Source organism: Arvicola amphibius, chromosome 7, assembly GCF_903992535.2.
Source record: "Arvicola amphibius chromosome 7, mArvAmp1.2, whole genome shotgun sequence".
NCBI lineage: Eukaryota > Metazoa > Chordata > Mammalia > Rodentia > Cricetidae > Arvicola > Arvicola amphibius.
This window is the reverse complement of record NC_052053.1, coordinates 3137072-3150460: the sequence shown is the minus strand read 5'-3', so window position 1 is coordinate 3150460 and position 13389 is coordinate 3137072. Positions and strand designations below refer to the sequence as shown.

At 35.3% G+C, this 13389-nt stretch overlaps 1 protein-coding gene across 1 annotated transcript in view; it reads left to right on the top strand.

Moving 5' to 3' along the window:
- Positions 1–12000, top strand: part of Fsip2 (fibrous sheath interacting protein 2) — a 71039-nt gene extending 59039 nt beyond the window's left edge. The window contains exons 19-23 of the mRNA XM_038338201.1: positions 3346–3437; positions 4923–4969; positions 8092–8135; positions 10451–10520; positions 11864–12000. Coding sequence (XP_038194129.1) covers positions 3346–3437; positions 4923–4969; positions 8092–8135; positions 10451–10520; positions 11864–12000 — 390 coding nt within the window. The remainder of the gene's footprint in view (positions 1–3345; positions 3438–4922; positions 4970–8091; positions 8136–10450; positions 10521–11863) is intronic.
- The last annotated feature ends 1389 nt before the right edge of the window (positions 12001–13389 follow it).

Here is a 13389-nt window from a genome sequence, read left to right as displayed (position 1 = left end):
CATACAGATTTGTTATTTAGCCATTTTAAAGGCAGGGCAGCTGGTGATGTTGAAAGGCCAACAGCCGTTGTGTCCTTTTATGTAGGATGGTCTGTGACTCTTCTTGATAATAACTTTTAATATTTTTCTCAGATGCATCTTTTATGACTTATGAGACTGGGGAAATATTAATCTGTGTTTTCTATTACTTCAGCAAATCACTCTTGCTTAAATTCATGGCTCTATTAGCCACAACAGAGTTTAATTTTTCTATTTGTCTTTCTGTCTCTATATGCTTGATCCATCTTGCACTTTGTTTTACTTGAGAGAAAGTTCCAATCCATAGAAGTTGAATATTCACCTCCCAAAGAGGCCAATTGGGAGGTCAAAATTTTGGTGAAATTATCATCACATCTGCTTCTGTGTCTAGTACACCTTCAATTTCAACAGCATTTAATTTTAGTTTTTGTTCATTTAGAGCAGTTTGCCAAAATACTTGTTTTCTGATCTCTCCTGAATTTTTTTTTGTCTTAAAGCTGTTCTGTCCTTGATTGCAGCCAGAGCAGTATCATTTTTTAAAAGCAGTCATTAAGCCATTTAATTGCCCTGTGGATGAGTTTCTCCAATGCTGACAGGTAATGATTGAGTCAAATTTGATATTGAAGCCTGTGGGAGGCCACTTAGGGCATTGCCCAATTGCAAAGGATTACTCTGCCTGTCCCTTGTTGATCTGAATTCATTAGTCCAGTGATGGCCTTTGCCATACCTTCTGCATATACCAGAAGGCTGGAACCTTATGTTTGGATTATCTCTAGAAAAATCATTGTTTCTAGAATGTCTTACCTACAACCCCTTTTCAAAATAACCTTCCATGCCACAAATAATACATTTGACATTTTGACTTTATTAAAACTTTTAGAAATTACTTCTCGTCAGAATAACATCATAAATGTGAGGATGTCAGCCATATTTCTAATCCATTCATCTAATGGTGCTGATCTTGCCTTTAAAAGCCTAATCACCCTTTTGCATTCTGAAGTAACATTTTCAAAAGCCAAAGATTCAATTAATATTTTTTCTGACGTCTGGATATGATATTATTATATTTACAGCTTAAATCAAACTTTGCAAAAAATAAATTCAGTGAAGGCTTCTTTGGGGCCTTACACAATCTTAGTGAATGATTCAGGCCTGTTTCCTGATGCTTCAACCTTGTCCCAAGCATTTAAACATGCTAAATGACATAGCACCAAGGCATGATCAAAAAATTCAATATGCCTTTGTGACTCAGCATATTGACCTTTACCTAGAAGCTTATCTTGGGAAATATCAATAACCCCAGCCCTATTTTGTTGTTCTATGGCCCTAGATTCCTCTTTCTACCATGTTCACCATTGTAACTAAGGACCAGCTTCCAATATTGATCACTATTGCCAACTTTTTCCACTCTTGGGGGATAATTATTTTCTAAGTTGTCCGTGAATTTATTATCTGCTTCACATTGGGTGGATGCATACCATACGAAATGGCCATTTCTTAAATCTTCTTAAATCTAATGTTTCTATAGACTTCCATTTAACTTTTTGATAACCTTGGGGATGGTGTTACACTGGTAGTTCTTTAACGTAACTGGTAAACTACATTTGATTTTCTGACAACCGTGAACTACACTCTTCACTGTCATCATGCAGTGGTGCAGTAGGTTCTTGTCTAAATTGCTCTGTCTCTGTCTGAGCATTTTTCTTATTTTCATTTATAAGTCTTTCTAAGGTTTGTATTTGATCTATCCACTTTTCAGATTTGGCACACACACACACACAAAAAAAAAACTACTATGTCTATTAACGATAAATTGTGAATTATTAAACTTGTAGTAATTGATAATATCTGAACCTCAGTTAAGTCATTTATCTTTTCACTTTCTGCTTCTGCTTTCAAGCCACATAAAGTAACATTATACAGTTTTATGATACTTCCCATCTTTAACATAGGGAAGATTTTTTCCTTTTAATAGTGCATAACTTTCTCCTTGAGGACTTAACAAATCTTACCAAATCTGATGTCTTCTCAGCTTGTTCACCGCTGGCATGATTTCTCTGTCCATGTGATTGTACCTAACATTGGGAACCAATATTGTTTTTAACTAAATCTCGGTGTCAGATATACCAGTAAAGACTCAGGAGCCAGATGCTGGAATGAAAGCCTACTAGCTCAGAAAGGCAGAAAAAGTACCTGACTGTCCTGCCTCCTCTACTGATGTCGCAGAAAAAGATCTTTCTTCTACACCTTCTCAAACAATAAAACCTCAGACTCAATGTCCCTCCCTTCTACTTCCTGTTTGTCTCTCTTTCTGCCAGCTGACTCCTTACTCTCTATGGTTTGATTCTATCTTCACTTCCTGTCAACTGGTTGCTTGCTCTGCCTCTTTACCTATGGTTGACTTTATTTAATCCTGTTTACAATATTCAGGAAGAAAGCTCCTGGATAAAAGGTGTGTGCTATACCTGAGCCACATCACGACAAGAAACAGGTTTTTCCGATATTTAATGTAATCTCAGGGTTCACCTGGTGTGGTCCAATATCCTGCAACATGTCTGAAAACAGACTTTTGCTTAATAGATATGTTACCTTCATAAATTACGTGGTGAATGAAGTTTTTCTTACATAGTTTTTGACAACTAACCTCAATGTAGCAAGTTTTATGTGGTAATTTGAATATCACACATATATTAATGCTTTAAACTTCTCAATGACCCTTCTGGTTTAGTCTTGTCCAAAGTACTAATATTTTCAGAAATCATATTATAGGAGATTTTCTTTGAGACAATTGCCTTAATTAAAGATCCCAGCATAGCTTTTGTACTTTTGTGTTTAAACAAATACCAAATCTGCAGTAAACCACAGAAAATAAACACATCTAATTTCAGTCTAATCAAAACCACAGGATTTCCCAACAAATAGATATGTGATAAAATGTCTGATCAGACGAACTTATGGAATTCTCAGAGTTGTATCTCTGCTCTTCTAATATAATGTAATAAACAGTAATCAAAATATTTTAATGTTTAAAATATTATATAAGGTTTAAAATGTCACCTTTTTTCAGTATCAGTACTAGGTTGATGTTTAAAATGGGTTCAAAATCTAATATCATAATTTAGAACATATTATCTTCACAGAACCAGTTCAAAACAACTTACACTAGAAGAGAAATTTTAATTAGAATTAAAGGGACCATCTCTATTTTTACCTATTTAGAAAATACTTTCTTTTCATTAACGTCTTGATTGGAATATGAAAAATGCAGTGGAGGAGAAGATATGTATCAAGTTCTCTGTGTGTAATACTTGATCTATGATTTTACAGAAAGAAGAGATTCTTGTTCCTGAACCAACACATTACTTCATACATAGAATTATGAGCACTTCATCCTATAACCAAGAAGACCTCCTTTCTGGGTAAATAAAACTTAATGCAGAACAAGTCTAGAAATCTGAGATGAAAACTGGGTCTGTTAGTAAATCTGTCGTTAAGCAGGTGTCCAGAATCAGATCCTTCTCATTTCTGATTTTAATCTCTTGTCTCAAGTTTTCTCTTACCATGCCATGCTACATTTCTAGTTACCAAGCCTCCACATATTTTCCAGACACTTGCTCTCCAGGGTAAATGTCACAGATCAGACAGTGGCTAATGTGATATAGTGGTGCTTGTGGGTATTGCTATTTTACCTGAAGGATGACCATAGAGTCAGCAAAAGAAAGTGTGCTGTCAGCATAGAAAGATTAAATAAAAAATACACGTACATGTGTGTGTGTGTGTGTGTGTGTGTGTGTATATATACATACATACATTTGTGTTTATGGTGTATTTGCAATATTTACATACATATATGTATTTAAGTGTATGTGGTATGTTTGATGTGTGTGGTGTGTATAATTTATATTTATATATGCATGAGGTCAATATCTAAACCCCTCCCCATACTTCAAAATAAAAAAACAAAACCAATGTTTTTTTAAAAAATTATTTGAACAGAAAATTCCTCTGAAAGGACAAACAGAACAGCACATGGAAGGTAGTCCATAGCATTAGTCTCCAAGGAAATGTAAATCAAATCACAGAAGGTGCCAGTTTGAAACCATGACAGTCACTGAAAGGAAAGAGGTAGGGAAAGAGAACAGAAGAGGGAAAAGAAATTAAGTATTAAGGATAGAGAGAAACTGAAGCATTTACTCAGTGATACTAAACTTATAAAATTGTGAAATCACTGTGAAAGTCAGTGTGGACTTTCCCTAAAGAACTTAGCGTGGAATTACCATGTGATTCAGCAATTCTGAATACATTCCACAAAGAACCAAAAGCAGGTACTGTCACAGATACTAGTGAACATGTATCAGTACCAGCACAATTCACAATAAACCAATGAGAAGGGATGATTTCAAGAGAAAAGGTGTCTTAGTCTTTTAAATATTATCTACTATTTGAAGAAAATCCTCACATACTAAAATATGGATGACAATGGATTAATTAGAATAAGTCACAAAATGGCTAATATAATTTTGACTCTACTTATCTGGAGCATTCAAAATCCTAAAGATATCAAGTAAAATAGTGGTTTTTCTGGAAGAAAAGAAAGGAAATGGGTGCTAGTGTTTAAGCACAGAACATGTCTGGAAGCAAGAGCGATGTTTGCACAGCCCTGTCAATGTGCTCAGTGACTCCAAGCTGTACCTTGCAATGATCTAATGTTGTAAATTCTATGTATATTTAGTAATAAATTTATAAGTGGGGGATATCAGTTTATAAATCATTCTCCATTTTGAGTTTTAGCATTATGCTATCCCAGGTGTGCTTTCAAACGGAGAATGGCAGATTGTTGTTAACTAGTAGCTTCTTCATTTGTTAAACAAATTAAAAATTGTTCTTTTTTTATTTTATTTTAGTGAAGCAGACGAGTTTAAACCAGATCTGAAGACTAATATGCTAGAAGGTTGGATATTTTTCTTAACTTTTAGAAATTGATGAAAATGTAACTTTTTTTGATTATTTTGATAACCTAATTATTTCCTACTTGGAAAATGTTTGCCATTGAATTTGAAAGTGATTCTAATTTACTTTTCCATTAAGCATGTCTTCTTTTAGGAAGTGATCCATTATCATTTCATCCAAATGCTTTGTCTTACATGAATTTAGTCTGATATGTAAATTTACATTGACCATTCTTCTGTGAATAAAGAAATATGTGTTGCTATGCTAATTTATATCTGGACTAGAACTGGATTTAGTTAGCTCATCGAAAAGTTATGCTTTCCTTGTATTAGAATTTACCCCTATTAAGATGCAAAAGGCCTTTTAAAGACTAAATAGACTTGTTCACATTGAAATCTGGCTGGCATGAACTGTTTTTAAATATCAGTTTATATGAACTGATTACAACGTTTTTAGGAAGCTTTCCTCCAATATTTGCTCAGAACTCAGGAAGTAAAGAGTAAACAATATATAGAAGAGGTATAGGGCCATTTTCACTATAGCATGACCTTGAATTTCAAGCCACAAGTTTATCCTAACTACTACTCTGTAACCCATTCAAGAAACCACCTTCTCTCAACTTAGATCTCAAAATAATTTTCACTGTGTTAGCAGTGATTCTGTCTGAACAGCAGCACCGTATCATAATGTGTGTATAACGGTAATCGCCAGTGAGATTCCTGAGTTAGAACTCATGGGTTTTAAGATCCGGCCAGGAACTACTTACTGCAAATTCCTGGACTTCATTATTGAAAACAGTCAAGCAGGAGGTGAGATCCAACATCTCCAACTCTTTGTCTAAGAATCCACACTAGGCCTCATTCCCTGTGGTTAAATTTTGTGTATTATTTTATTTTGCCTAACGTTGATGTTTGGAATTTTGCTTATTTCTTATATTATTCAGTGACATTGTCACTGACCAAGTCATTTCTTCATTTATTCATCTTAAGGTTCATCAAAAAGTTCTTTTTTGTTGTTATGATATTCCATGTGTAAATAATGCTGACAAAGTTTATCCTAATGGAATTTACACGTTAATTTGAGTTGATGAATCCAATGATCAGAATATAAAATAAATACAGAGGTTGTTAAGTCCCTTCCAATTTTACTAATGACATAATTTCAAGACATTGTGATGTTTACCAGACCTTAGTTCACGCCACCCCAGTTACGTTTCATAACTCTTCCTCTGTTTTCCTCTACTCCATCAAACTCTGATTCCTGGCCTCTTTGTTGTCCTTCAATCGTACAGAGCCTTTCACTTGCCAATATTTTGGGAATTTTCATTCCCCTTAGTCTGCCTATTCCCTCCTCACCTGTAGAATTTTTCCACGTCACCTTCCCAGAGCGATCTCTTTGATCACAGTCCCTGATCACAGCTCTGCGTTCTTTTTCTCTCCTTCAGCTGGCTAAAAGACTGTGTATTTTAATTATTTGATCCTGACTGCTTTGTATCAAATGCAAGCTTGCAGAATTGATGTCCACTGGAGCCTAAAACAGCATTTGGCACATAGATGTTGAAAAGTTTGAGTGATAAAGCTTTGTAAGAAGCTACAGGAGTGGGGAGGAAGTATTGAAAACAGTTTGAGTTATGAGATTAGGGTTTTCATTAGATGTTTAAGCTGAAATGACATGTGAGTCGCTGGAGTTTTCAGTATATATTTTAATGGAGTTTATGAACATACTTATTCCTAGTTTCATAAAATATAAAACAAAATTTCAAGTAACTGTGAATAACTGAGTCGCTTAAATAATTGGAACTTTTATATACCTCTTAATCAAAACAGCGTTCTTAACAGTCCTGGAAGTCCAAAACGTATGCACTGTAGAAACATAAAAAAAAATTGTGTTTACAGTTTGTGCCCTCTTATCGCACCGAAATATTCTCAATCACTTCAAAGAAAAAGTCAGAAGTCAATTCAGTCATCTGAAATATAAAGTAAAATCAGATCCTTTAGAAATTAATTAGTTAGTAATTCCTAAACAAATTACTTGAAGTTTTTCTTTTTACTCTTTTGCTAGAATCTATACTGATCCAAAAAGATAATTTATAATATTCACTTGTGATGGCTTTTAATAACTTCATACATATATGGCATACTTCATACTTGAATGTGCTGTGATTCCTGTTGCTGTATCATGTCTTCTATGTTATAGCAAAGTAAATAGTCTTATTTCCATTTTGTGTATAAAGAAACTGAGTCAGAACAGTTTCATTTAATTTGTCACCAAGGTCTAAGCAGTGCAGCTAAGACTCTATGGAGATCCTCTACTGGCAGATTGGTTGCCCTACTAATCACGGGTCTCTGAGAAATTTTGCTGGTAAACTTACTGCCGCTTCCTTGCGTTTCACTGATGCGTTCAACTCTCTTGAAACCTCAGGCAGCTTTTTGATCTAAAGGGATTCCATTGGATTTTGTCTGAGTATTAGCTCAAAAGACGCCCTGCTTTGGAGCATCATGACTTTGTTATTTCCGCTGATACCGAGTCTTACTATGTAGTTCTGGTTAATCTACACATTGTTTTAGAGACCAGGCTGGCCTTAAACTCACAGATATCAGACTGCCTCTGCCGAGATTGAAAGCGTGTGTCACCATGTCTGACTCTCTTACCTTTTTCTAATTAGATAAATATAAAGTATGTTAAAGTTTAAAGACCCTTAGGAACTAACATTAAGGTAATCTCTCTTTTATAGGTTAAAAAAAAAAAAAAACAAACAGGGATTGAGTGGCTTTCCATGGATATGTAGCTACTGAAGCACAGAGCTTGTTTGTCCTGGCACATCACACTCATTTTTCATGATTTCCAAATGAAAGGCAAATACATCTGCCAACATTCTAGGGCTCTTACTTGTTTTAAATCTGTTCCAACTGTCTAGTCATTAAAATGATAATTTCTCAGTATGCCTATATTATATTATTTGAGGTAAAAATATTGGTATCAACAAATATATGTGTGTATGTGCTTATGATTGTGTGTCTATGAATGTATGTGTCTATGAATGTGTATGTGTCTATAAATGTGTGTGTGTCTATGAATGAATTATGTATATATGTAAGAAAAATATTTTCCTGCCTTTTACAGAACATATTCAGGAGCCACAAGCAGGGGACTCAAGCAGTGTTCAGGTAAATATCTTTCAATATTCTCTGATTTCTCTACACTTGGGTTCAGTTGTAAAATAGCTCAATTTTCAAATTCTATCAATGTCTGAGTAGCATTATTTAGGAACATTAGGAAACATGGCACTATTCAAATCACTTCACAGTAAAATTTCCCCATTTGAATGAAACCTGTCCTTAATATCTGAAAACATCCCTTCATGAAAGCTATTGACTCTCTGGTTTTTTTTTTTTTTGTTGTTGTTGTTGTTATAATTCATTGTTTGGGTGAGCATAAAAAGCCACTTATCCTCAACATTAACTACAATTCTATTAATGACTTTTTCTGATTCTGAAGAGAACCCTAATGGAGTGAGTTCCTTGATTCTGCCCAGGGCTAAGGGTCCGGTGCTGATTTGGTAGATGGAAACAGGACACACAGAGTAACTTCAAAGATGAGTCAAAAGGGCTATGAATGTCTGGTTTCACCCATGTTCCCATGTTCCTACAGACTGGTTCTTCACATACAGCTAACTACTACATGGTGTGGGCTGAGGAATATTGCTCTTCCTCAACCCTTTTCTGAGCTCCTGCTGTATCTTTTCTTTGTTTTGTTCTTTCTCATGGTATCTTCTTGATTTATTTTAATCCAGTTTCATAATTTCTCCCACATACATGAATACAGAATCACAAATTCACCAGCAACTCACCAGCTTTACAGTACAGTACAAATTTCAGACCCAGTCCATAAAATCCTATATCATGCTTAAAGATATTTTCATAAATTTTCCAAAGAAATCAGTTACTTCTACACTCAACCTCATCTTTTTTTTATGAGTGTGAGCATCTACTTAACAATCACCAATCTCATTTGATTCATACCATGGAAAAAAATGAAATTGTAAGTCAATGAAAGAGAGGCTCTGGAGTTAAGATCTGGGAATCATTAACAATCTTTGGCTGATGCTAAACTCCTAGCAAGTCTACACCTTTCCACTGTTGTACTTTTTTGTTTGTCACCTTTTCGATGCCCAAACTTTTGTGGAAATTGCATTTCTAAGGAAAGTTGAGTAAGCAACCCTCACACTCATGTAGGCACCAGTTGATTACAGCTGAAAGCTCTGGACAATACTGAGGATCTGAAAATAAAGAATAGAAATTTGGTTTGGAAATCAAATTTCAAAGAGAAGTCAATACCATTTCTTAAATTTTCTTTCACTATTTCCTGGCAGAACACTGAAATTTCATAGAAAGGAAAAATAGAATGAAGTTCGCTTGGAAGGCCTTGATACTTACTTAACCCATGGGGATAGAGAGTGGATTGTTTTTCCTGCTACCATGGCAAGTGCCAGTCATGAAGATAAGATGTACCCTAAAATTACCAGAGTACATAAAGTTTCCAGGCTGATGAAAACTACGGGGTGGACCTGTTGTTTTGTTTCTGTTCTTTGTCTATTGCATTGAACATTGGAAGTAGATGCAATCCTGAAGAGTATGAAACATAACATGCAAGAAGACTAGCGCCCTGGGCATTTTCACCAGATGATTAAAGGGGGAGGGTCTGTTAAGAGTCAAAAGCTAGCCTGGTTCTGGTGACACACACCTTTAATCCCAGCACTCGGGTGGGAGGCAGAGAGAGACGGATCCCCATGAGTTTGAGGCCAGACTGGTCTACAAAGCAAGTTCCAAGACAGTCTCCAAAGCTACAGAGAAACCCTGTTTCGATACACAGAGAGACTTAGCAAAGGCAATACCTACATGACTATCTGAGCACTTGAAGGTATACAAAGATTTTGAGAACTTGAGTCTTGGCAGTGGCCACATCTAGCCTTTAGGGACAGTTACTCCTCTTTATTCAGAGAAATGGCACAAGTCTCCAGAATAAAACAAGTACCTGGCATGTTTCTAGAAATACCAAAACAAGTGACTTCTATTGTACCAGAACATGTAAATTGCTAAACGTTCCACAGAAAAGTTGATAGCTGTGACATGAAGCATTTTAGCTTCTCCCTTATCATTTTACCTTGTCTCAGAAACATGTTTGCAATGCATTGCAATCAACGCAAAGGAAGAGGTAGGCAAGTGACAATTTACAAGAGTCAAGAGAGCTCAGCCTTTGGGTGTCATGAGGTTAAAGCAAGGTCATCACCCATCGAAAGGCAAGTCCTCAGAACTCTAACTTGCAAGTTTACTTCCTTGAGCCTCAAAGAGAGCTTATTTGAAGCAGAAGAACACAGATTTCACTTGCATGAAATTATACAATGGTTGATATGTATTTGGGTATTTGTTGGCAAATGTAATCTTTACTGTTCATAGTTAAGTATGCCAATTTGTCTTGGCAGTTTCTCACTATCTTTGAAGGATCAAAAAATGCGGCCAGCAGTACACATCCCTCAAAGGAAAACATTCCAGGTACAAACTACATACAGTAACTTTTAACTGCCAATGAAATTAAACTCTTATTAACTTTATTGTGAATGCAGACATTTTTATCATTGATTTTCCAGGATGAGTGGCCCTTGTATTGGATATTGTTAATGTGGTATTGATATAATATTCATACTATTTGCATAAAAGTCTACAGTTTATTATATAAATTGCCTTTAAATTTGGATACCAAGGACCAACAGATGACCAAACTAACATTTGTTAGGCCGCAGCCATTCAAATGGTACTAAAGGATTAAATGGGAATAACTGAGGAAAACCATAGTGAGCTCTCCAAGGTCACACAGGTGCTGAATACACAGAGCTCCAGATTCACTGGGCCCATGGTCATTCAGAAGCAGCACTGTTCACAAGAAGCATGGCTTCATGAACAAGATGGATGATGTAATAAAAGTGTAAGAAGGACTGTTCCTCAGTGGAGCTGGTGGGACCCATTGGTCACTAGAGTGATAGATGCTTAGCAACCTTTTAAGAGCTTTCTTTAAAAAGAGAGAAAAACCAAATATTTATATGTAAAAAAAAAAGATTGCTGATTTTGAAAGTTATATATTGCAGTTAGGAAGATGTTGAGTTTTGATAGCCTATGTGTTCTCAAGATCTACTACAAGTTATCATAAATTGAGATATTTGCTAAAAGACTCAGAAAATTGAATGCAAGTACTGACATTTTCATTATCTATAAGTCATATCTCACAGGACAATGAATTATATCTATGGAATTCAAAAGGAAATTTACACAAGATAGAGAAATTACAGCATTTGAAGATATTTCTTCTTACAACGTATATCTTCTCATACTTGCATACTCTGCAATAGAACCCACACACAGAGCACTGAAATGTATCTCCATTTTCAACTCATTAGGCCCTTTCAAATAGTGTTCAGGAGGGACAAGAAGTGGGCTTTGCACACTTAATGGAGATGCCTCAAGGTCAAGTAGATACTACACCATGAGAGGACAAATTACTGAACCGTATTCATAGCTTAGACTCATTTTACCTGTATTGCTTTAAGCAAGGTCTTTGACCTCACTGAAGTTCATCATGCATGAATGAACTTCAAACTCTACTCCAGAGCTACAGTACTGAAAACAGCCTGGTACTGGCATGAGAACAGACAGGAGGACCAGTGTGCATCACTGTGCGTGATTCCTAAGGGGATGCCTGAAAAGACGAGTGAAAACACTGTAGCCATCCTGGGTCTCCACAGATAAACTTACACATGCCAGCTTCTTCATTCTAAGTTATTGCTGTAAAGTAATTATTCCAATTGTCTCTCAGTTCACTAATATCATCTTTTTTTATACAGAAACATCCAAGAACACTATTTCCAAGCAAGGGTCTAAAGTGCTGGCCAAGGTATCTTCAACTTTGTCAAAGGTGTTCTCCCGATCTAGCGGCAGTATTCCAAAATCATCCTCGCCACCTCACCAGGATAAGCACTAAAGTGATACCCTATAAAATAAAATGATATTTAAAGGAGAACATGCTGTCCAATTTTTATAATACTTAAACTTAAATTATATACTTTAGATGAAGGCTTGTATTTTAACAATTTTTTTTTCATTATTTTACTTTTTAGATTATAATCACATCATTTCCCCCATCCCCTTTCTCCCTCCAAACACTCCCATAAACTCCTCCTTGCTCTTTTTCAAATTCATTGTTCTTTTCTATTATTGTTACAAGAATGTATGTATATGAGTATACGTATATATTCATACATATAACCTGTCCTTTCTGTATAATATTACTTGAATGCATAATTTCAGGACTGACCACTTGATGTTGAATAACAGTCGGTGTGCTCTTTCCTGGGTAAGCCTATTTCTCCTGCTTTCAGCTTTCCTTAGCTTCCTGTGGTTCCTTGTGAAGGGTGGAAACCTTGGATTGTTTCTCCCTCCCATGTTGGCATGCCTACTGTTGTCATCCCTGCCAGCTATGGTCAGTCATGCTGACGAAACTTAATGGGTGTAACACCTGAAATTACCAGGAGACACAGCGTCACGACACATTTTCTGTTCCTTGGATTCTACAGTATCTCTGCCCCCTTCAACAGTGTTCCTTGAACCGTAGGGTTAGTAGTTGTTTTGTCAATGTTACATTTGGTACTGATTTTAATTCGTACATAGAAATATTAATTTATATAAAATATGTAAAAATGTATAAATGCAGTACCATAATTGTCAATACATACACCTGTAGATATAGATGTACATATATATACATATACATATATACATATATACATACAGAGAGAGAGAGAACATAGTGTCTAAATTGGCATAAAACTAGTTGACTCTTAAAGAAATTATCATTTCTTTATTTTAAACTTCAAAATTTTATTGAGTTAACTTTATAGCCATTTTCCATATACACCATAAATATCAATGATTCAACTTGTGGGTATAATAAGGGCTTTCTATAGGAATTTAAGTAAAACTTTGAACTTAGTAATTATCTGTATGCTGTGACATCAAGGGATTAAAATTTTAATAAATCAAGGAATGAAATATACATGCTGGAACTGAATAATGGATTTTTTCCTGCTAAATTTTTAAGAGATATATCATTATGATGGTTATCAAGTAAATGAAAGAGCCAATGAGCAATACAACACAATTATCAACCAAACTCTCCACTAAGGCACATTCAGATAGTTCATGTCTCAGCAATTCATACAGTTGCATCACCTCCGAAGTGTTATTTCTGAACTTTTATTTCTATCACTGTTAAAGTTAGAAAAGAAACTGAGATACCATCCTGGTTAGGTTTCTTTTGTTTGGATAAACATCAACTTGGGAAGAAAATTTTTATTATGGCTTATGACTCTCA